Source organism: Alosa sapidissima, chromosome 20, assembly GCF_018492685.1.
Source record: "Alosa sapidissima isolate fAloSap1 chromosome 20, fAloSap1.pri, whole genome shotgun sequence".
Taxonomy (NCBI): Eukaryota; Metazoa; Chordata; class Actinopteri; order Clupeiformes; family Clupeidae; genus Alosa; species Alosa sapidissima.
The window spans coordinates 13,243,865-13,269,567 of record NC_055976.1 but is presented as its reverse complement, the minus strand read 5'-3'; the positions used below and the strand labels follow the sequence as shown (position 1 = coordinate 13,269,567).

At 41.8% G+C, this 25,703-nt stretch overlaps 1 protein-coding gene across 2 annotated transcripts; it reads left to right on the top strand.

The window, feature by feature from the left end:
- Positions 1–365: 365 nt before the first annotated feature.
- LOC121694586 (cysteinyl leukotriene receptor 1-like) lies at positions 366–25,427 on the top strand. Of its 2 annotated transcripts, XM_042074780.1 has the most exons (3): positions 366–372; positions 18,801–18,882; positions 22,257–25,427. In XM_042074780.1, exons 2-3 carry the CDS (start codon positions 18,838–18,840, stop codon positions 23,280–23,282), a joined length of 1,071 nt encoding a protein of 356 aa, XP_041930714.1. In that variant the 5' UTR covers positions 366–372; positions 18,801–18,837; the 3' UTR covers positions 23,283–25,427. The 2 variants fall into 2 exon arrangements, with proteins under 2 accessions (XP_041930714.1, XP_041930715.1); XM_042074781.1 differs by lacking the exons at positions 366–372; positions 18,801–18,882 and adding an exon at positions 18,459–18,573.
- Positions 25,428–25,703: the final 276 nt, after the last annotated feature.

Sequence of the window (25,703 nt, the reverse complement as noted above, 5' to 3'; positions counted from 1 at the left end):
TAACAGAGTTGCCCAGTTAGGGGCTCGTCATCACTTTTGACGTGACATTGTAGTTCGTTTGTAGTCAATGTGGCCTTTCATGTCCAACAGTTTTAATGTGAACTTGGGAATTTGCCGTCTTTGTCACTTGAAAGCTCTTTCTTTCACAAGCGTCTTATACTATATTTTAAGCAAATACAGTTGTTTATTTAGGATTAGTGAGCGTATGTTTTAACCTTTGTTGTGGCATCCATGTTTGTCACACATGCTGACGGCAAAGCACATGAACACTCGCTGTGGGAAAAACAAAGTAATCACAGGGGCGGTCCTTGTCATTCCCAGGTGCCATGAATGCACCATGTATATCAACTTAGCTAACGGCTCCTACACACAGTTGCGTTCCGTCAACGCATGCCAGTGGGTGTTCCCGACGGTAGCTATGCAAATGACTTAAATGAAGTATAACCGTAATTTGATTGGCTGGTGCCTTCTGTTGTTGTTCACTGGTGCAGCAAAAGTTAAAACTTTTCAACGCAAGCGATGGGAGCAACGTGACGCAACGGACCCACAATTCAGTTCGGCAACGGATGACGTAAGCCCATGTTTTATTAATCACCACTATGTGGATACTGTTTTTAGAATTGATTTAGATTAAGTGTTAGTATAATTTGTATTTTGTCATTTGTATTTTAGTATATTTAGCATATTCTTTATCTTCTACTGTCCTTACTGCTTAGTTGTGTTTTTATATTATATACTTTAATTACTCTTTCTGCTGTTAAAGAATGTGTTTGTGTTGTATGTATGCTGCTGCTGAGACCTTGAATTTCCCCTGGGTATCTATCTATCTATCTATCTATCTATCTATCTATCTATCTATGTAAAGTGGATGGGATGGGTCTCCAGCACTGCACCACACGCAACTGTGAGGAGCCGTAACTCTGGGGAATTCGGTGAATAAGCAAATGTCCTAAAAAGTCGCCATGTTCCTTTGATGCAGTGCGGATGTTACAGACAGGCTGAGAGCTTCCTGTTGATGCCCTAACATCTGACCACATTGTTAAGGAAAAGAGTTGTAATTGGTTGATCCCATTAAGGTTTGATGCCCATAAATAAATTAGATGAAACCATTAAAAATACTTAACTTGAGGCCCCATTTTAATTTATTTATCCAACACTGGATCGAATCTGTGCAGAAATAATGTCTCAAAGTCTCTTCATAGAAAGACATGCTGACATTGGACATATAGGCCTACATAATAACTACTTACACAACCCCAAAACAGAAAAAAGTTGGGATGTTGTAAAATATGAATAAAAACAGAATGTAATAAACTGCACATCTCTTAAACTCATATTTAGTTGCAAAAAGGACACAGTGGTTTTCTATCAAATGTTGAAAATGACAAATTTTACTATTTCATGGAAAATATATGTTAATTTTGAATTTGATACCAGCAACATGTTTCAAAAAAAGTTGGGACGGGGGTAACAAAATGCTGGAAACGTGTAGGCCTAATGATAAAAAAAAAAAAAGGAGGAATGTTTCACAACTAATTAGGGTAACTGGCAACATGATTGGGTATGAAAAAGGGCATCCCAGAGAGGCAGGGTCCCTTAGAAGTAAAGATGAAGGGGTATTCATCACTCTGTGTAAACTTGTGTGCACAAATGATGCAACAATGTCGTTTTAATGCTAATGCTAATGTGCAGGGGCGGACTGGGACCAAAAATCGGCCCTGGCATATTTGGCCCAAGCGGCCCTCAAATCGGTCGTGCACACCTAATTAAATACAAAATCTTTGCATTACCTTTAAATATGCATATATTTTCAACTGTCATGGAGCACTGAAAGTGATGTAGGCCTCATTGGTTATCTCTCTGACTGATCAGAGGTAGGCATGGAGCATATGATCTCCATATTCAAGTAGGCTAACAAGCAATTATTAAAGAAGAGTTTCTGCTTGAATTCAAAGTATCATTTCAAATTATTCAATGGGCTACAATTGACAGCAGCACCAAAAACGACTGAAGCCTATGTGTAAAGAGTTAAATTACCCAGATTGTCTTAGACATTAATGTAATTTATACCAGTTATCACTGTAGGACAACTGAAACAACACAAAATAAACGGCTGTTGCTGGAAATATTTTATTCCTGTAGGCTATACTACCTATACCTACATTGCTGACACATTTTGGAACAGTAGGCCTACAGCTACATGAACTATCTGTAGTGTCTTCCAGTAGCCTATCGTATAGGTTATATATACTGTAGCTTAGTTGGCTTGTGCATGACGACGTTTTGTAACCTACATTTCCGTCAGTCTACAGTCTTTTAGCACTTCTTTACCATGATAACCCTTCCAAGATAGAACCCTTCTCTACTTTGAAAGACCAACTGATCCACCGCTCGTGCCATCGATGTTGAATTTTGGGCGTCTGACGGAAACTGATCAATCTGACCAACAATTAACGTCGATTTGACACTATTTTGCTGTCCGGGCTTGCAAATCATTCATTTAGAAAATTTAAGTTGCGCTATTTGTTATTATAATCACAGCACGGCCATGTTATCATTAGGCTACCATATCATTACATTATCGCAATTAATAAGTCATCATAATCATCATAGTCAGCTTGGCATGTCACAGCCTACCTGCTCCACCACTGAGTTATCATGTAGCCTCTAGGCTCGCACTCTCCACCTGCTCACTGTCCCTTGCTCTGTATGCTTGCTTACATCCTCATTCAAACTCAACGAACTTCAACATGTTGCTGAAATATGCTAGCCTACTTTCAATATTGTATTTTTGAAGCTTCTACATTGGTGTTAATTTTGCACAATTGTCACTACCGGCACCCGCCGCAATCTCCTGTAGGCAACTTCGATTAACTTTTGATGCACTCACAGAATCCTGGCTCTGAGCCAAAATGGGAGGGGTGGGGCCTGACGTGAGCTGTTATTGGATCAGTCCAGTGTCAATATTGAAATGTAACCAATGGGCCGCTGATTGTCCTTCCTTTGGGCCGATCGTTGGCCAAAATAATTAAATTATATATATATAGCCTATTCTATCTGCCCAAAAGGTGCGTCAGCCCACCGGGAATATGCCCGGTATGCCAGATGGCCAGTCCGCCCATGCTAATGTGTTAAAATGAAATTGTGAAGTATTTGGGGATTTCATCATCTACAAGACATAATATTATCAAAATATTCAGAGAATCCAGATAAATCTTTGTAAACAAGGGAAAGAGCTGAAAAACAAATGGGATGGCCGTAGTCTTTTGGGCCTGAGCTTGTTTAAAATGGACTGAGGTAACATGGAAATAGGTCCTGTGGTTAGACCAATCAAAATGTGTCATTCTTTTTGGAAATCATGGTTCGAAACTCAACATCTATGACGGTGTGGAGGTGCATTAGTGCCTAGAGCATGGGCATATTGTACATCTGGCAAAGCACAATCAATTCTGATCGATATAAAGGTTTTGAGCAACATACTGTACACTGCCGTCCAGGTCAACCATGAATATTTCAGGAAAACAATGCCAAAATTAATTCTTCTCATATTTAAAGGTGCTTTAAGAGATGCAGGGTAACGTCACTTCTGTTGGGGTTCAAACAAAACAGAGAGCTAGCTCGCTACTCCCTCCCCCTCCCTCCCGTGCAATTGAAACTCCCAAACGCGCATCTCGTCGGTGATTTGTGGGCAAAGTTTTTTTGTGCCCGTTTTTGAAGACTGTCCGCGGAGACCGTATATTTTTACAGTGTATTTGGGGCACAGGCAGCTAGCAGATGCTGAGGTGATGTTAGCTGTATGTGACAAAAATGTTTTAGCTTAGAACCTGTGTTACATCGCTTATAGCACCTTTAAACAATATTTCTCCACAGAGGAAGAGTCTAGGTGTAAAAATGGCCTGTCAGGGATAATGTAGGCTATAGAATGCCGGTCATTATCGGAAATTATTACACGGCTCTTCACAAGGCAAGTAGAACACTCCATTGACTTGAATGGGATTTCCCAAAGTTCTAGCGGTCATTATTTTCAAGGAAAGGACCTCTGAAAAAAATAATGACCGCTGTCAATGGCAACGGAGTTTGTGCTTCTAATTCAGGTATTTCAAAACTGAAAGCAGACGGTTGATCAGCTGTGTTCTAAAAATGTTTGATTCAAGTTCAGCGTGTGTTGTTGCGAACTATTTGTTTCTCAGCAGGGCCGTGGGAAGCAGGGAGTTTTGGTTGGGGGTGCTGGGGGGGGGGGGGCTAGTTTGCCAGGAAAAATAGGCTTTATTGAAATGGTAAAAAAGTTATTGTATTTTATTTAAACGCCTTTCTCTGTTAATGGACAACAGCATACTGGCATTGCATGACACACAGCACAGGCATACTAGCCCTGCCGCTAGGGGCGCGTCTAGATTTCTAGGCTACAGGCATAGGCCTACATCACTGTCAAGAACATTATGGCTACACTACAGGAAAAATGTGACAAAATGTCGCAAACCACAGATTGATACTAACGCAAACAAAGTAACCGTCTGCTATCTGACACTACACTAGTAAGGTAACAAAGTTGCTGTAGCCTTGCACCGAAATCGACGGTGACTGTGATAAAACTGTTGAACACCAACATTAATAAAACGTAATAATTGTTGACACTTCTGACATGGGTGTCAAAACAGGCTAAAGACCCTATCGCACAGCATATTAGACAGAACACATAACTCAAAACATATGCAACATAGGCCTACACAACGCAATATTCATAGGCTAGCCTACATTAAATTGATCCACATATCACAAATATAGCCTACAACAAATGCTAACATCATAAACGCACAGTGTAGCCTTTAACCTACACTTTCAAAAAGAAGAGAAAGAATGCTCTGAGGAGGCCACTGAAACAGGCACACAAAGACACAGATGAATAAGTTCATCTACCTCACTGAAGAAAGTTCTTGTTTGTGGATGGAGCTTACTCAATATCCATCCCACCTTTCACCGTGGTGCACCGAGACTCCCCGATAACACTATGCATCATTTTAAGCTGAAGATTTAGGCGGCCCGTGTTCAGCTCCTTGAGAAACTAACGGTAATATTCAGCTACTTAACATGGCATATTGTCGTACCATAAAGCTAGCGTCATAGGATATCTCCCTCAGGTTTGTTTTGTTAATTTGTTTAGTTTTTGTTTAGATCTCCCAGGTCTAATGTAACAATGTAATGTTTTTTAGTGCATAATAGAATAATAGACAGGGGGACGGAGAGCTTTTTTTTTCTGATCGTGAGTGGTATGACACATAAATAAGCGTGCTTTCCTGCAGGAGGCACCCCCACTTCCCACGGCTATGTTTCTCAGCAAATGCCACGATGAACGGTAACAAATAGGCTAGGCTATGTAGGTTAAAGTCATATCGTGGGGAGTTTATTATTTCGTTTTGGCAAGTAGCCGTGTAATAAGCGGGATAATGTCGTGCGTCGGGGTCCGGTTCGTCCTGTCGGGACTTATTTTCCCAATAATGACTGGCGTTCTATACATTATCCCTTACATAAGTCCCTAGTCCGTCGAGGTCCTGTTCTCCCTGTCTGGGGGTCGTTTCTAGAAAGCATCGTTTGCTAACTTGCGTCGCAACCTTGGTAGTTCTCTGCATCGTTCTTGGATTTGGTGTTTCTAGAAAGGGTAGTTCGAACTCTCAATCGCAAACAAGGACGCAAAGTTTGGTCGTTTGAACTACTGCCCCTAGGCAGTCGCACTTGTGTCGTTCCTTGGTAGTTCCTGTTGGTGTCCGGAGCGCCTAACCAAAAATCACAACCGCCTAACCAAAATTTGCGAAGTGGATGTTTATTTCGTGACTCAATGATTAATCTATCCTGTAGCTTAATTTTGATGAAGACACTGCTCCCCTACTTGGCTCATTCTTGCTATTTATGTTAATTAAAGTATTGCCTTGCTTTTAGTATTATAATCTTCACAGTCCCTAACAACAGCAGTGTTAAATGGTGTAGTGGCTAAAGCAGATGACTTATTATCCCAACGTTGTAGGTTCGATTTTCTTATGATGTGAGATTGTCCTCTTGCTTCTCGCTACCTGCAGGTGAACTAGTGTGACACGTAGATTCAATTGTTTTTGACTGATGTATACCTATTGTACTCTCGATGTAGAGTAACTATATACATAAATATGTTGTGTCTCGTAGGCCTACTCAGAGATAAAAAGAAGAGCTAGGATGCGAACTCCGGCCAAGTGCGCAGTGCACCAACGCGCTGCCGTTAAGCCACGAGACAGTTGATAACCTATGGGATACCCAGATATTTGTCCAGGCTATATATTTTTTCCAACACAGATATTTAACACAAATAATGACTCATATTGGTCTGCTTAAGTTAACTGTTTTATATGCTTGCAATAGGTTTAGGTTTTGGCTGATGGCAATGACAATACCAGCATTAATCACTCGGTTTAGATTAGAAACATGTCGACATAGGCCGTAACAGAACATTTCTAGGGGGTGGGGTATTACACGTTTCCACTGTTTCCACCAATGATATGTATCGCTGCATCATCAACAACGTTGTTGGAACTATGGTGTTCGAACGTCGGAGGTAGCGAATTGCGACACAGGTACAATGCTTTCTGGAAACAGGTGTAACAGTGTCATTGTTTGGTCGCAAGTTGCGTCGTACCATGGTGGTTAAGCAACGTCGTTGCTAACTTTTCTAGAAACGACCCCCAGGACTGATAATGACCGGCGTTTCCGATAATGACCGGCGTTCTCCCGTTTATTACACAGCTACTTGCCAAAACTAAAAAATGAACTCCACATGATATGACTCTTTACATTTAGTTGTTGTACATTTCGTCGTGGCTTTTGCTGCAAAACAAATAGTTCGGAACACACGCTGAACTACACTCCGTCCAGGGGGTCGCTACCTCCGACGTTCGAACACCATAGTTCCAACAACGTTGTTGATGATGCAGCGATACATATCATTGGTGGAAACAGTGGCAACGTGTAATACCCCACCCCCTAGAAATGTTCTGTCACGGCCTATGTCGGCATGTTTCTAATCTAAACCGAGTGATTAATGCTGGTATTGTCATTGCCTAGCCTGGCTAGTGCCACCACTTCTCAATGAGACGTGGTCTGGGAACCAAACGTTCATTTTCTCGTATTTGAAAAAAATGCCCAGATCCGTTTATTGGGTGCCACGGATGTCTATCAAATGTGTCTGTGCATAGCTCATCATCGGCTTCCTTTCCCCCCTGTTCTGTGATTGGTTCCCTATCTCAGCCGAAAATTTGCTCCATGGTCTCCAGGCTGCCTTAGCAGCGTGAATCAAATCGCGCGCAAGGCAGCATGGGAACACCCAGGCTACTACCCAGCAACAAACGTGGGGAACAGGCAGAGTTCACAGGCTATCTCCACTGTTCCAGTTCCTTCGCTTTTTTAAACAGTCTGTGATTTGGCGTGGCAATTACCAACAGCTGTTCATCTCGTAATCACCTGTGGTCGGGTACTTAAGAGAAAACGGGGGCGTTGCCCCACATTCTAAATCACGGTCAAACAACCACTAAAGTAATGCATGCATGATAAAATAAATCACAAAACAACAACAAATCAAATTAAGAAAAAGGGAAAACAGTGCCAAACACACACATGAAATGAAATAAAATAGACCATAATCTCGCCATATGACACATGCACGTCAGGTCAAAACCAGGCCATTTTCGTGGGTCTATCACTAGGTGGCAGTCTCGCCAGGTCTCGCTGATCACTTCCCAGAAAGTATACACAAGTAAGTAACAGGCAACACTTCATATTTCATGAAAGACGTTATATCTCCATTTCTAGAAAAAAAACAGCGATTTTGATGAAAACTAGCCACTGTTTAGCTTGGGATTTCTCAGGAACAGAGGTGTGTAGAAATACACGGTTTGCACCCACCAAGAGCTTAAAGTCTCACCTTTTAATCGAGCCATTGTATGTGTTCATAGCTATAACACAGAATATGCTCTGGCTGTACAAAAATCATCAACAATGGTCTAGATTGCTGGCACTCTAGGACAAAGCTCCCGAAAAACAGCTTGGCATTCAATGAGTTAAGTATTAACAATAATGTATAAACATATTTAACATATAGGCTTATTTACTATGAACAAACTATTTATAACTGTGTGAACAAATGCTTTACTGATGATAAATTAGAAATTACTAATGATGAACAAACCATTAACTAATAAGTAACAAAGGCTTAATAAATGATGAATTGTGTGTAGTTATTAAAGTGTTACCAAAATAACTAATATAAAATACTTATTTTCACCCCAATTCAATATCTCTGATACTTTGTCTCATTCTTCCCTTTCCTACACACACACACACATTTTAATTCTTTATATAAATCCACAAATCAAACAGACAGACAGGATTCAAATATTTCAAGAGATAAGATAGGGCTTTGTCACTCAATGGTATTCAGGGGTACAAAAAACATCTCCTGCGCCATACTGCAAGGCTGCCTAAAACTGCAGATATGGAGCAAAACTTTGCTAGGTGTTTTGTTTTTCTGCTGGAGAGCCCTGCCAGCCTTAACCCACTGAAAACAAGATTGTGGACATGCCCCAAGCTGCCAAAGATCAACACCACTAGCTTGCATTGATAGCCTAGGTCACATAGTTTTGTCCGTATGGGTTGGTACTTCATGATTTTATAATTAAAAGCCATGTCCATGTAGAGATCGTACACACATCATATTTCAAGTATAAGTACTTCCCTTCTGTCTCGGTCTAAAAACACATCAGGGGTGTTAGGGATGTTACCAAACACATTAGTGTAGCTGTTAAACCATTCTGGCGTAATACGCAAATTTTTGTACATGGTCACATTATCTGGAATTACATCCTTAACAGTGCTAGCAATAAGGTCAACAATTCGGTCGTGGCGTGCAGTATAAAGTCCTTTGTACATAGTACAGCCATTAACAATATGGGCAACTGATTCGAGGTGATGGTCAAAGTCTGAGTGCATTATACAGTGTGGATGGTGGATTGCAGGGTACCATAGTGCCATGCAGTCCACCATCCACACTGCCAACTTTCCCTGCATTCTGAGTCCAGTCCAGTGTTGTTTGGTGTCTGTTTGTTCTATGTTAAGAAGGAATCTCCTTGCTGTTGTATTCTGTAATGTGTGTTGTGCCTCGTTGTGATATACAGTAGTCTCTGCTGTTACAGATGGGTCTGTGACAACTGTATCAGATGCCTGTGGTGCTGTGTGTGAGTTGTGTTGTGTCCATTCCAGTTTGACTGACATTCTGTTGCACATCATTTAGGTCCGGCCAGTCTGATCGGACTCCAAAGTCTACAGCTTGTGTGTCCAGTTTCCCGCTGCTTTTCCTCCTAAAGGAAGCTGTCCTGGCCTGGTTTGGCCAGAGGGACCTTCCTCTTCCTGAGGTCCAGCAGGAGGGAAGCTCTGGCTAGCTCTCTGACAGTGGCATCGTCATTTTCTGACGGCCTGGACTGTTTTATTGTTCATGTCGCGTAGGATATTTTGCGGGATGTGGACGTTTGCAAAGAGGTGTTGTACCTTTGCCAGGGCCACCTCTCTGATAGAGTCCAGTTTCTTGACTACAGGGAGGGGGGTTGATGTTATAGCCAAGATAGGTGTATGACTCTGATGGGTTGCCCCATGATTGTGAAGAAGGGGGGTTTGTCCGATTTGGCTTTATACCAGCGGTTGCCACCGCTGCGTTGCTCGTATAGTGTTGCGCACTTGGTGTGTTTTACCTCCAGTTTTGACCAGCGAAGAAATTTGTTCTGTTCTGCCAGCATATTATGTATGACGCCCTCATCTCTGGAGGAAATCTCCACGTCGTCTGCATACCCCTGAACAGGGTTTGGGGATCTGGTATGAGGTGGTGCACACTGACAGAGCCACTTGAGCCACTGGTTAATGGCAAGGATGAAGTTCACCGCACTCCAGGGGCAGCCTGTTTTAATCCCAACCTGGAGAGGAATGGGCTCTGTGAGTTGGTGTCCACAGATCACCTGCAGAAAGGATCCCCTATACACATCCGTTATGATGTCTACAAAGGGCTGGGGTAGATGGATCTCCTCCAGTGCACTCAGGGCCAGATGTACGTACATTTGCGAACGTAGCGTTATCAGCGTCATGGTAACACCGCAGATTGCGAACGCTGTCAGACCCAAGTTTCCGTTGTATTTATCAATTGTTCAATCCTTAGTGTAAACTGCGCCTTTCTCTGCCTTTCTCCGCCCATAAACACAATTTACGAATGTCCACAACTGAATGGCAGCGCCTACATACAAGCGCAGTTGAATGTTAACTGATGACAACATTAAAAAGAATCAAACGTTTAGCGATCATAAGATAATACCATACATGATAAGATGTAAACAAGCAGGAAGATAATGAAGATCAGTAGTTCTACTCAAACTACTTGTGCACGTAGGCTATGGAAGATTAGTCAAATCTAGCAAGTAGGAAAGTTTAAGTGAATGACTTGAAAGTGAAAGTAAGACATTCGAAAAGCCAACGAAAGTTAAGGTTGCTTTTGGTAGTACAAATACTTTCACCACAAAAACTGGTGCTCTAAATAGCGATTCTGTTGTCTTTGAAAGGTTCTCTTATTGACGCATTGAACTGCAATTTGGATTAACACCTGCTTTTACAAGGCGGAAGTATTTAGGCGCAGAATAGACGTGCGCTTTCAGGAGCAGTATTTGTACATACCGCGGAATACATAACTAGGCGCTTTTTACTTTTCCCCTCCCATCTTTTTACGCTAAACTCCCACTTTCCCCCATGAATGCATATGCATGACATGACAATCGCAATCTGCCACTTTCAGCTCCCGCGACAGGCAGTTTGCGCTTTTACATCATTGTGGCATGTTTGTACATACCTCGCAATGATTTTACACGCACATTGCGAAACAAATACGCCTGAAATGGGCGCAAAAGCGTACATCTGGCCCTCAGCATCATTTTGTGTGATACTGTTTCAAAGGCATCTCTAAAATCCAGGAATACAGTATAAAGTTTACATGATTCGTGTTTAAAATCATCCACTCCAGTTTTAAGGTACATACACACACACACACACAGACACACACAGAGACATCTGCAACAGAGAACAAGGAATTGTGCAAGTATGCATTTTGTTTGTGGTTTGTGATTCATTTTAAGGGTTAATGTGAAGTGAGGGAAACGTGACGGTGTGAAACAATGTGAACAATGTTACGGTCATCAGTGTCTTTTAAGACACACCCTTGACAGAAAACATGAACAAAATGCATATCTTGACCTATATCTTTGGCCTCAGGTCTTCCTGGCAGTGTGTGCTTGTGACATAGCTTTTTGCAAGTCTGTATGATTTTTTCCAGCTGATAAAGGTTGTAAAGCCTATAACTGTTTTGCTGTAGAAGACTGTGTATAGGGTGATGTTCACAACACTTCCTGTTGTCGGCTCTCTGTGGTTATTGGGGTACCTGCTTCTAAGCACACAAGCTCTTGCCTTGTTGATGGTGGAACACTAACAGTAATAGAAGCATACATCTGATATGGTACAATGTGTGTTTATTTCTGCGTTGTTGTTAAGGGGGGTGGGGGGTTCCTTCCTCTTCCTGAGGTCCAGCAGGAGGGAAGCTCTGGCTAGCTCTCTGACAGTGGCATCGTCATTGTTGAGCATGCAGATGAGGTGTGTCAACCTGGTGGCAGTGTATACCCATTCCACGTTTGGGACACCCAGCCCCCCGTCTTTGCGTGAGAGGAAGATGAGGTCCCGGGTAGAGTGAGAGTTCAGCCCCAGCCATTGTATTTATCAATTGTTCAATCCTTAGTGTAAACTGCAACACCCTTGCACTTGTAGTCTTCTTCTACAGTTGCAAGTGTGTGTGCGTAATGCGTATGTGTGTTTTGGAGTGGTTGTCTATGTTTGAGTTCTTTATCTGTGTGCGTGTGTGTGTGTGTGTGTATACTGTAAGTAAGTATATAAGTATATATACTCTTTTGATCCCGCGAGGGAAACACACTCCGCACACAGTGAACACACAGTGAGGTGAAGCACACACTAATCCCGGCGCAGTGAGCTGCCTGCAACAACAGCGGCGCTCGGGGAGCAGTGGGTTAGGTGCCTTGCTCAAGGGCACTTCAGCCATGCCTACTGGTCGGGGTGTGTGTGTGTATGTGCGCATGCTATGCATCAGTGTGTGGGTGTGTTCTTCTGTGTGTATGTGTGTCTGTGTGTGTCTGTCTGTGTGTTTTTAAAAAAACAACTTCATTATCATCCTCACAAAGGAACAACCTCATTTACCACCATGTGAGCTCTTGTTGTGCCCAACAGGATGAAAGGGACTTGGCACACACCATCCTGTTGCAGGAAAACCCCCTATTATTCCTTTATGAACCTTGAACATGGAATACTGAACCATTCTTATGCTAATATTAGATCAATCAGCCACCATATGCCATATGCCGCTACCACAGACCCGGAGGTGGTGACATTCAAAATGACGACTCCTTGCAACACAACACAGGATGTTGCACAGTGCACTGACTGTGAAAAAGTCCCCTGTGAGTTTTCACAGATGAAATGGTATTCTCATTTACAGTTTTTGCCCATTGCTTGAACACTATAGACACATGCTTAGACCAAAGTAGCAAAACTTGAAGCTTTTGTTACTATACCTTAAACACAGTGTATCCATACCAAACACAGTGTAACCATACCTTAAACACAGTGTATCCATACCTTAAACACAGTGTATCCATACCTTAAACAAAAGTGCTGCTTTGCACTTTAGTTGCAATTCTGCAACACCCTTGCACCTTTCTGCAACATACCTGCTCCTGCACACTATTTCATACATAAGACATTTTGTTCATAAATTAAATCTCATGGTACCATTGGGACAACACGTCTATTCAAAATACAAAACACACTGGGTGATTGAAAACATTTAGACACACATCTGAAAATACTAAAAAATAAAAACAGAACATCGCCAGCCACATATAGGCCTCAGATGAGCCATTTTGAGAACATTGCAAGCATGGAGGCATGAAGACCAAGAGTTAGAGGAAGACAAAGAGAGAGAGGAGTAGGAGGTGGTCAAAGAGGCAATGCACAGAACAATATTTGAGGGAGTCCACCACATCTATGCCTGTTTTTCTGTATTTACAGAAGTGTATTTTTGGCTTTATAGTATTTTTGTTTTGCGTTACTGCATTTACTGCACTATACTGTAAAGTATAGTACTATTATGCACAGTATTGAGTTGATGTCATTTGTAACCTTTCAGTACTTTCATTTTTGGTTGTTGTGAAAACCTTTGTTGGAAAAAAAACATAACAAAAACTGTAAGTTTTGCATTGAGCTTCACTGGATGCTAACTGATGAACTGAATAAAAGTAGTGAAAATTAAAGACTCCAGTGTTTTATATAAAGTACACTAGGGTGTTGCTGCTAATCTGAAAGTGTATTCATATGATGCAAATGTGTATCATTTTGTCATCAGAGTGACATTTTGACAAAGGATTGTTAGATTTTGATAGCAGATTTTTAATTCGATCATAGATGTGAATGGTTTATTTCCCAGTGTTGTGTCTTGTGTGCTTGTGTGTAAAGTTTTGACACACTGAGCTGAAGTTTTGCAAAAACTGTACAAGCAATGGACAAAAGCCAATTTAAATGTAGGTTATTATCCCCTTCAGAGCTAGTGAGCGGAGCGCGAGCGAGCGAGGAGCGGAGCGGAGCGGATGAAATTTTGTTGGAGCGTGGAGCGTAGGCCTATTTTAATTGATAGGCCGGAACGGCCGCTCTGTTCCGCTCCAATTTTGCTCCGATACCGCTCACACGACGAGTCTGAGGCATGCCCGAATCCAGCCAGGATTCACGTCTTCTTAATGAATCCACGATCGTTGCATTTCTAAACAAAAATGTTACCCATAGTACTGTCACGGATTGGACTTAGTCAGAGTTTAATTCAGTAGCCATTTGCACTGGCTAGAATTCAGAAACAGGAGCAGGGTCATAGATCCCGATAACAGCACACATTAGGCACCTCAAACACACACACACACACACACTTACACATACAGGGGTGGACGCAGCCCCCCACACAAAAAGGATCACACACGAGGAAGACGTAAAAGATTAACACGCTACACTAAAACACGGACATAAAAACAGTAAATAAATGCATTAACACGCACAAACAACCCCCAGAGTTCTCCCCAGTATCCCAGAATGCATTGTGCCATTGTGCATTGAGTCCGTAGCACATAGTCCAGCATGCCGACGTTACAGTAAGTTCGTTGGGGATGAAGTCACTAAATATTTTAGAAAGGAAACTGAAAGTCATAGGGCTTACAAGCCTACTATTCCTACAAAACAACTAGGAGCGAGGAGGAGCGGCCAAGTGAACAGCCACCTGAGCGAGGAGCGGAATATTCGCACCGCTCAGCTCCGCTCACTAGCTCTGATCTCCTTCGTCCCAGTTCTATCTTGCTTCAGTCAGTCTCTGGTTTATACAGGCTGTGATCTATACATCAGTTAAACTATTATTTAATAATCACATAACATTAGACTACAATGGGAAGCAAAGACGAAAAGTTTGCATGAGAAAAGGCATGTGTGGCGTTAGCTTGTGTAGCCCCGCCCATCAAACACAGAGCCCTGTTCACAAACAAGCAAAAGCAGTCAGGCGACCACAGCAAACTTCAGTAAAGAAGGTGGGGGTAAAATCCAGGTCCTATTCCACATGTGGATAAGAAGACCAAGATGTAGTAAATCTCTTTTTACCAGTGCGTTTGAAGTTCAGTGAACAGTCACACACATATAAAAACACACACAGATGGAAGTATCTGACTGCTATGACTGCTATATACTATAAGCCCCTCTATCATGCTCAATGTTCCATTCCCAGAAAGTTTTGTGAAGAACTGTGCCCAATGCCCAAACAAGGACGCGACCCTCTGCCCCGCAGTGGAGTTGGTTGAACACGCACAAATTGGCCCTGCGCTATGACCATCTTCCCATTGCAATCACAATCACAGTAATCTAATAGCACTCTAGCAAGAATTAGTCACTATCTAGAGAAAAGCACCCTCATTACTTCCCCACCCTCGCAGGGCAATTAAATTTATCCACTCTGTTCCCTCCGGGGCTGTTGGCCTTTCTGTAGAGGCTGAGTAGCAGAAGGCCAAGGTGGTACCCTCATCCATCTCTCGGCCCATCCTACACAAGATTCTCTTTATCGAGTTTAAACTCCATTAGCACTTCAGGGGCAGGGCTGTCCAACTTGTACAAGTGACAGGCAAAGAAAAGTTTCTATTTTTTTTATAATTTCCAGGGCAATCTCCGGATGCCCATGGAATCATTTACAAAGAGGAGGGAGGGCAGACTGGAAGGAAATAATTAACTACTGTGAATTCCTTTCTCGTTCAGAGCAACTGAGTGCCTACTCAAAGCAGAACAATAACAAGGTAATAGTGCAGACATTCTCTAAAATCCCAAGACTTTTGGTGTGCATGGATTGAACTAGGAAATCAAGATTTGAAAAGGCACAATTTCATTGGTGTATGGATTCAGATTATGTACAGTATTAAGTACCATAGGTCTGTAGTTAATGTTATTAATACATATTAAGACAATTGAGAGAGAGAGAGAGAGAGATAGAGAGAGAGAGAGATATGTAGAATATCATGTATTTTAATGATATTCGGGTCATTTGCGGGCGGGTCAGTTGAAATTAATTAAATATATATATATATTAAAAATACTTAAAGTAGGCTATCACGAGAAGGCTATAGTCATAGTCATTATATGGTCATAACCATTACAGTGCTCAATTACCTATTTTTGAGAGGAGATAAACTTCAAATTTCCATTGTAATGACGGCATGAGCTCGACAACAGACTTGCTTGGGCTTTCCTGGAAGCAACTGATGGAAACTGAACTGTATGTGACAGTACAAACTTTGAATTCAAACAGTGATGCCCCCACACCAAGCATTGTAGCTGACTGGGAGTACTGGCCATTAGTTGCAGCTACTCCAGTTCAGTAGTACCGATTTTGGTCGTTTTTTTACCCCTATCGACGACATCTAACGATAAGATCCATGTAAAAATTGGCTGGATTTCTCCTTTAACCACGAGTTCTTCATGGGAAGAATGGCCCTTGTAATATATCTGATGTAAGTCACTTTGGATAGATGAAACAGAAAACTGGAATAAGTTCCTGACACATGACACCTGTAGCCAAACATAATATATTGTCTTTAATCTGTACCAAAAGGTTCTTCACTTACAGTACCCGCCTGGTGTTACTTCTTCTGTTGCCCACACCTAAGGGACTGTTCGTTATTTATTGAAGGGGCCGCCGGAGGAAAATAAGGGGGGGGGGGGGGTCATGTATTTTTATTCTTTGTTGAGGGCAGGGTCACCCAACTTTTTTTTTGTCTAGGAGGGGGGGGGGTCACCACAGCAAAAAATCAAAGTGGCTTGTTTGATTGTTGATTTCTGTCGCCATATAATGTTCTCTTTCGTTCCATAGCATTGAACATTGAAAATAAAGGGAGATTTCTCGGGTTTCTCACTCAAAATACGGGAAAATGTCAACATTTGTCTCCATTAACGTTGGAAGGGTTGGAGCAACAAAGTAGCCTAGCCTACTTTATTCACGCCTAACTTTATACAGCCCTAAAAAGGCTAAATTTACCTTTGGTTTACTTTTAGTTTACTGTGTAGCCTGCCTAACTTTAAACAGTGTGCATGCTTAACATAAAGCACTTGTGTGTTCATCCACACATCCAGCTCCTAACGTTTTGACAAGCATTTCTACCAATTGACCTTGTTCCTGCCCATCTCTAGCTTTGCTGTCTCCATCCTTTCTGTTTTTGTTGTTTGCAAAAAATATATAAATATTTATTGGTAACCAGCAACAAGTGCAAGGTGTTAATCACTGTCATTCTCTCTGTGCAAACAAAAATGTGTTACATTCCTAGCAGTGCGTAATTCTGCTTCATAAAGTTGAACAAATACATTTGGTTATTTCATATAAATAGCCAGTTTATGGTCTACAGTGTAGAGTTAATAAGTTATGGTAGGCCAACTTGGAGTGAATATATAAACAGGGGAAATTCTTTGTCTACTCGTAGCTGACATACTGTACGTCCGAACACTGCAAGCGCCAATGAATCAGGCTCTCAAGACAACCAAGACAAGTTCGCATTCAAGCATGCAAAACGATGATTTGAAGACATCTGTTTTGCTGGAAGGGCAAGGGGGGTAACAACAGGACAACACAGAGACAGCCTAGATGGCAGGACGAATGTTATGAGAGTATTAATATGGGATATTCTACGGGAAAATATTAAAACGGCAAGACAGCGGGGAAATGTTAAAATACGTGATAAACCCGGAAAAAGTGGGCATGTTAGGTATGTTTCGGTCCCTGTGATTATTTGTGAAATTGTGCAAACAGCCTTTTCAAGTCATTTGAGAAGGAAGGAGTGGTAGCATGCAAGCTCTCAAATTGACGCTGGTTTGAGAAATGGAGTTTTGGATAATGTTCATCTTCGGCTTTACAATGACTGAGGAAGCCTACAGAGACGAGTCCATATATAGCAACCAGTTAATGTGTTCAATTTGTTATTACCTAGTGTGCTTTGTTGAATGGTCTCAATGTTTTATTGTTTTATTTCATGTGAATACTATTTATTAGAGTAACTTATTTCAAGTAGGCTAATGCAATTATGCAGGAAGTGTGCATTTAGTTTCCATGCTTATTGTGTTTCCACAACAATGTTAGTGAGTAGGCCTAAATCTGAAATGGCCACCATCTTGGTGGAGTGTGATGTGTAAGATCAGAAAGCAGAGGTTGATTTAAGAATGTCAGCTAATGTCAGTGAGTTGTCATAGCGCAAAGGAGCGCGGACGGAAGACATGACAATTGGCTGGAGAGGGTCATGTCTTCTTTGGAAACTCTGTTAGGGGGTCATTGAGAAATTTCTTGCAGGCAATGGAGAGTCATGCAACTTTTGACTGAAGCACTCAAAATCCCTCCGGTGGCTTTCTTCCTACAAGGATACAAGGATACAAGGAAGTTTATTGTCACATGCATATAGTTACTGGAAGTAAGAAATGCAGTGAAATTATGTCTGGTGTCAGCCTATTTGTGCATTAATGGGGGGGGGGGGGGGGCAGTAGAAGAGGGGTTTAGTAGATTAAGTGGCAAGGGCTGCATAAAAAAAGGTGGGGGAGGATTGGGATTGGGTGGGGGGCACCAACAAGGAGCACCCAAGAGCAACAGGGGCAAGGAAAAACTCCCTTACCAAGGAAGAAACCTTGGGCAGATCCACGGCTCAAGGGGCTAACCCAACTGCCAGGGGTCTTGGTGTGTGTGTTGGGGGGATGACAGGGGAGATGGGATAGTGTGCTGTGTATGTGGGGAGAGGGCAGTGTGCAATATGTGTGTTGGAGAAGCTTCCTCATGAGACAATGTGCTGTGTATTGGGGGGGGGATCCTATTGATGCCTGCTATGATTACAGAAAGATGTCACAGACTAATTGAGGGTAAGTGCTTTTTTGATATGCACAAGTTCCTAGCAAACTGCTTCAACATAAAAAAAAAAAAAACATAATAAGTTTACTGTCTCATAAAGTGCATGTCAATTTGCATTCATTTGGTCATGCGTAGAGAAACCTCGATAGCCTGTTAAGGATGTGGGCGTCACAATAACGCTGTGTTTGCTAGAGAACGCTATGCTTAGATGAACACAGTCAAAGCTTCACACCCTTAGCAAAACGAATCTCTTGGAGAATTTACCGTACGCGCCGATGATGCCCGAAACAAGCTTTGGATACACCATCTTCTCTACCGGGGTAAGAACTCCAGGGAACCAGATCAAAATTAAACGCGTTAGTGCCACCCTGCAGAAACGTTTGTAAATTGCGATTTGGAAAGTTGCTGCACAGTTTGGATGCGTGATCTTAAACGTTGGTCTAAATTAAATTAATCGCGTATATTATGCTGTAATATTTGTATTATATTATGCTTAAATATTTATTCGGGAAGTATGGCAACCTCAACCAGTTCTGAGAATTTCATCGGAAATCTGCATAATTACACATAATTCGGCTTAGACCACCATACGTTAGGCTTGCAATTTCACACTTCTAGATAGACGCCAACAACTGAAACTATGAATTTCCAAATTAGTTTAAGACAGATAAAGAGAGATACTCATCATCACTTTGAACTGCTTTACATTGACAACTTCTACTTTACCTTGTATGCTGTCAGCTGTTTAACTTTGCATATTTGCAGTGATCAACTGTACATTTGCAATTTGTTTCTATGATGAAAGTAATTGTAGTACGTTTTGTTTTAGTTCATGCTATACGCACCTACATCAAAGGAGACCTAACAAGTGTAGTCTAATGGACAGTGTAAAAATCTAGGGTGTTCCTAATAACTCTATAGCCTAAGTTGCTTAATTTAATTAGCCTACCCATGATAAAACATTTTTCCCTTGGGGATCAATAAAGTATCTATCTATGTCCAAAAAAGGTCAGGGAAATGTGTGTTCTGTTTTCTGCTTTTTCCATAAGGGGCTGCCTGAGAGTGAGTGCATGTGGTAGTCCCAACAGCAAATTTAGCCATGAACAGATATTCTGCTAAGATATTTTTCATATCATCTGTTATCTTAGAACAGGGGTGTCCTTTTTTTAACGAGGGTCAGATTTGATAATGAGAAGATGCCTGGGTCCTCTTTTTTTACAATTAAAGCTACATACAAATGCAACTGTTCAATTAAAAAAAAAAAAAAATTCTACCTTTTTTTTCCACATCTGGAGTCAGATAACATAGAACAAACTGTATGGAAGAAAAACTCAAATACCAAAAAAGGCGGCCAGTGCTTCGTCACTGATGTCTCCCAAGGGGATGCTTCACGTATTAGAAAGGTTGGTTTGACTTAACCCTTAAAGGTGTAGGTTTTTGAACATTCTAAGTTCCGCAACAATTGAAGGTTCTAAAATTCTATGTTGAATTCAATGAACCCAGATATTCTTTAGAATGTTCATTTCTCAACATTCCCGTCACACCGGTGTGACAGTACTCCTTTAAGGGTTAATAAACTTTGTAGCCACAAGGGTGTAAGTCAGGGGTCTCATACACCCGGCCCGCGGGCCAAATCCGGCCCGCGACGTATGACAAAATAATAATGTAATCCGGCCCTTGAGGCTATTAATTGCGACAAACAACGATACTGATTAAAATAGACGATAGATCCAGGTACGGGGACAAATCTCATTTGTAGGCCTATCTGCTCCACTATGTGCAAGACATCCAGAGCTTGATTCAAACCCAAAATCGCTGCGCAAAGTTTTCAGGAAATACTTGTATTACACGCGAGAAACACAAAGACGTGCCTTTGTAATGACGCGGAAGCGATGCAGGCCATAGTGTTGCAGAAATTGAAGCAGAAATTAAGCAGAAATAGCCAGGCCTACACCAAATGTTGAAAAACGTTCACGTGTGATGAAGTCTTAGGTAAGCTTATTCACCTATTCTAATTTTGAAGGAGAATATCCTTTTGGAGATTATGATCGATCGTCTATGACAGTGATAGTCACGGTGCGTCTGTGAATGGAGGTGCGTGTATACAACGGTGTCCACTAAGCATACCATGCTTGTTTCGACCCTCTGCCCAACATAGCTTGGAGGTTGCAGTGGTAATCGTGATGATGGTGTCCGTAATGGATGTGGTACAGACAGCAGGGCTAGTAGAAATAGGGCTCTAAAGAACTACAAAGTCACCCGCAATATGATGCGAACTTCTGGGTACTGCAGATTACCCGCGATAGGAACTGTTTGACCAGAATACTTTATTGTAGGCCTATATTGTAGTAATCTATTACTAAACCACAACATCTTAGGTGTTGGTATACATCTTAGGTGTTTTTCTGTTAATTTGTTATGTGGGTAATATGAAAAAAGGAAAGTAAACCTGCTTACATATGTTCATCCAGTATTTACTGAAAGGTGCATAATTTGAGGTGCTTGCCATCCAGTGACAAATTAGATGGGTAAATTTACCCCCTTCATAAACTTTTGTTTTACTCAAAGATTTTTACATTTACAGTATAACTTTATCTCTGACCACTTTCAAGCCATGGCCTTTTAAATTTTGATATAAAAATCCAATGGTGTTGCTTTCTTAACCCTGATGCCTAGTTTGCCAGGTTTAAAAAAGTTATGAGAGGAAATATTTTTATTTGGTGTGAAACACACACACATACCTGTTTTTTATGTTTTTCATTTATTTTATAATTTGTATTAATATTTATTTTATCATTATTTTATTTATAAGCTAAGGTTGCTAGCACAGGTGTCTAAAACTAGATAAAAACACTTGCACTTTCTGTTTGCAGTTTTGTGTGGTATTTGAAAAAAAGGACATTGCATTTTCAGAAATAGCCGGCCCTCCAATCAGATGACGTTGGCAGAATTGGCCCCCAGCTCATTTGAGTTTGAGACCCCTGGTGTAAGTCTAACCAAAAAACTTCAAAGGCACACTTGCTTTATATAGTTAAAAATCCTTTAATTTAAACTTAAATTACGCATTGTAACAAAATGTCTTCATCAGCTCATGCTCAGAAGTTTAAAAAGTCAAACCAACCCTTCTAATACGTGAAACGGTATGTAATACCTTGAACTTCCATGAAGTTGATAAAAAATCACTGATTCCCTGTAAACTTGTTGTATGCGGTAGCATGTTTTGTCTGGTAGTGTCTCTTTACATTGAATTCCTTAAACAAGGCAACGGTCACGGGGCTATAGCCTATATAATACATTATAAAACCGAAGCTGCGAGCCGTATGAAATCTGACGGCAGGCCGTGATTGGCCCCCGGGACGGACTTTGGACATGCCTGTCTTAGAAAAATGTGTGCAGCTAAATGCTAAATTTATGCTTATAAGACACGGATTATCATCTATGACCTATTTAGTCAAATTGAGTGAATTTCTGCTAGTGGTCCCCTTACTGTGCTCTGATGTACCTGAACAGTCTTGGCTCTCTCAATGGAAAACAGAAAGGCTCAGACTGAGACAAAATCTATTCCAGAGGAATCTGGTCTATTTCTATTTCAGATCAAACCTTTTGTGAGGATTGAGCACTGTACCTTTAATGCAATTTGTGTTGTTATGATAGTGTCCATAATCATCACTGATCATCATTCTCTGTCCATAAGATGGCCCTGGAAAATGACACGTCCTTGAACAAAACATCATGTCCATCCATTGATGACTTCCGCAACCAAGTGTATTCCACTGCCTACTCAATCATCACTGTTTTTGGCCTGGTGGGGAACGGCTTTGCCCTACTCGTCCTCCTGCGGACGTTCCGCCAACGCTCGGCCTTCCACATCTATATGCTGAACCTGGCCGTGTCGGACATACTGTGCGTGAGCGTGCTGCCACTGCGCGTTGCCTACTATGTCAACAAGGGCCAGTGGAACTATGGCGACTTCCTGTGCCGCATCAGTTCCTACACGCTCTATGTCAACCTCTACTGCAGCATCTTCCTCATGACAGCCATGAGCTTCACGCGTTTCCTGGCCATCGTCTTCCCCGTGCAGAACCTCAAACTGGTGACGGAGCGCAAGGCGCGTGTCGTCTGCATCTGCATCTGGGTGTTCATCTGCGCCACCAGCTCGCCATTCCTCATGCAGGGCGCGTATTTGGACATGAAGACCAACAAGACCAAGTGCTTTGAACCGCCCCAGGGCAAGAGCAGCAAGGGCCTGGGCAAGCTGATGGGTCTCAACTACTTCTCCCTGGTGGTGGGCTTCATAATACCCTTCCTGGTGATCATGCTGTGTTATGCAGGGATCACGCGGGCACTGCTGGCCCGCACCAACGGCTCGCAGCAGAAGCAGCGCGCCACGCGCATCAAGGCCATCCGCATGATAATCATCGTCACGGTGACGTTCCTGGTCAGCTTCATGCCGTACCACATCCAACGCACGGTGCACCTGCACTTCATGAGCCGCAACGACACCACCTGCGAAGAGGTCATCACCATGCAGAAGTCCGTGGTCGTCACCCTCTGCCTGGCCGCCTCCAACTCTTGCTTCGACCCGCTGCTCTACTTCTTCTCCGGGGAGAACTTCCGCCGCCGCCTCTCCACCTTCCGCAGGCCATCCGGCATCAGCAGTGGCACGCGAAAGGCTACTCCGTCCAATGTCCTCCAGCCATTGGAGGAGGGCGACCAGTAGGCTTGCAATGGGCCCAGCAAAGTTGCGTAAAACTGTAAGATGCCACAGCGGCAGCATAGAAAGCGAGACAGTGAGAAGAGAATGATTGAGAAAGAGAGAGAGCGCTAGAGAGAGAGAGAGGAAGAGTGGATGAGAATGATATCAAACTAACTAAGTATTATCTGTCTCAGAAAATATGAAGCGTGAGAAAGGGTCATTATGACAGGTCAGTGTAACTACTGAAAGGCGACAGCTCCAGGGAAAACCTCTGAAAGAAAACAGAAGGAGAAGCTTAAGAAAAGGCTTCTCAGACCACTGAAGGATATCTGTCTGTTGCACTGTAACCACTTGGGTGAAGAAGTTATTTAAAAAGATGAAGTAGGGATGGGGTCATGCAAGTCATTATAAAAAGAGGAAGAGGGAGGAAGGGGATCCCCTCCCCTTTTATTGAGGCTTCTCTTAAATAAGCCATATTCTTGCCTGTAAGAAATAAATTCAATGGTCAGAGCAAACTGCTGATTGCTTTTACGCATCATATCAGCAACTGAGTTTATTATAAAGGTCTGTTCAACAAGTGTGCTGTAATCTGTCATATTTAAACATCACATAATTGTGTAGTCTGTGAATGTATGTTTCTCCAATACTGTCTGGTTGTGTAATTGAACAAGATTTTGTTTATGCATTACTGTATATGATGGCTACACCCTTGCATAAAGTATATAGTAACCTTTTATTAATATATGTACATAAAATAAACTGATATGGGAGATAAAAAAGGCGATCCATTAAATGTATCACGTGACTCTTTTTCTAATAACCACTCCAGTGTATATACTGTAACCAGTGCAATCCATTGTCTAGCCATGCTGTGGTCCATTTGTGAGTAATGTGCAGCTAAATCATATTAAGTGCTTGTTTGAGTGCGGAGTGTTTAGGATGTAGTCATTCTCCAGGGTCAATACACAGAAGGACTTACACAGGCAACCTGAAGCCAATCTTCACATCATGCACATGGTAGCCTTACGCCATCTGCTGACGTAGCCTAAAGTTTTCCAGCATTTAATGCTGGACTTCATGTGTGGGCTGTGCCGTTTAAAATTTGAAAATAGATTGTGATAAATAATGGCTTCCTGCATGGGTTAAGCTCTGTACTGGCCACTGTCAGAAGTCACATCCTGTTTTTTTATGTTTTTATACCGACTACATAACATCTGTGCCCTGTGCCCTGGCCATGCATAACAGCATGTTAACTATAGAGAGCTTGTGAGCCTTCAAACAAATTGTTTCCTAATCGAACTCACCGTCATCTAAAGCTGGAACGATTGATTGATTCATTGACAAATCAATATTAAACTAATTGCTAAAGATTTGCTGTTGTCTTTCTGCAGTCTAGTTTGAGGATTTCTGCAGTGATCTGGTGAATTTGTTCCTCTGAATGTGAATGTCTCTTTGTAGCCAAAAGAAAAGGAAGTCATCTTGGGCGGCACTGTTTCACCATTTTCTGATATGTTTTAGAAAACTATTTCATAACCTATAATTGTAGTAATTTATAAATATTAAACTGAATTGACTTCAGAGAGAGAGAGTGCATCCATGTGCATATGTGTGAAAAGGGAAACACATCTCTGTCAACACGACAGAACAAGCATGACATTTTGAGGGGCCATTGCTCTTTCCTGAAAAAAAAAGGGGGGGGGGGGGGGTATTTTCATTACAGTAAGATCATTTGGGTTTTAGCTATCTTTTTGAGTTTGCTATATTTTTTACTTTTCTTTCTTTTTGACATTTTGTTTTGTACATTGTTCAAAGCAAAGCAAGGACAAAATCTGTACCAGTCATTGTGAAATGACAAAATCTGTATCAGTCATTTTTGAAGATGGCTGGCCTATATCCAGCCCATTTTCAGAACTTAAACAGTCCGGCCTATGCCTTAGCCTTGATACATTAGCCTACTTATTTTGTGTGCATTGATAGCTTCCTCTTAAAAGCTGACAACAAATTTAGGCTATCGTAATAGCCTACCCAGATAATGGTTTACATATTCATATGCACTGCTAGTAACAGCAGTCTTTGACACTTTATACAGACCAGCCCAGGAGCCTTTTAGAGCCCATGTTAAGATTGTCTTTGTTGGACCAAACCATAAATAAACATGTTTGAGACAAATATTTCAGATTCAGATTTATTTAATTCAATATAGATAGGCCTACGTTTGCATGTGCAAAGTTGATTTAAAATGTTTAATCTGCACCCTAGGCTATGCAGATTCTGGTTTGTCTAAACCATTAAGCTAATGATGTCGGAACAGTGTTCACATGACGTTGCACGTGTTGTATGTTTCACGTGACGTTGCACGTGTTCACGGGTACGCTGGTGATTACGCCGCTCCGTTAGGCATTTTTGTCATTTGTTTGTTTGTGTCTTGTGTGTGAAGCACTTGAA

Coding starts and splice junctions, on each gene's coding strand:
- LOC121694586 (XM_042074780.1), top strand. CDS start 18,838: ATGATGCCCGAAACAAGCTTTGGATACACCATCTTCTCTACCGGG. Junction 18,883..22,256: donor ACACCATCTTCTCTACCGGG/GTAAGAACTCCA, acceptor TCTGTCCATAAG/ATGGCCCTGGAAAATGACAC.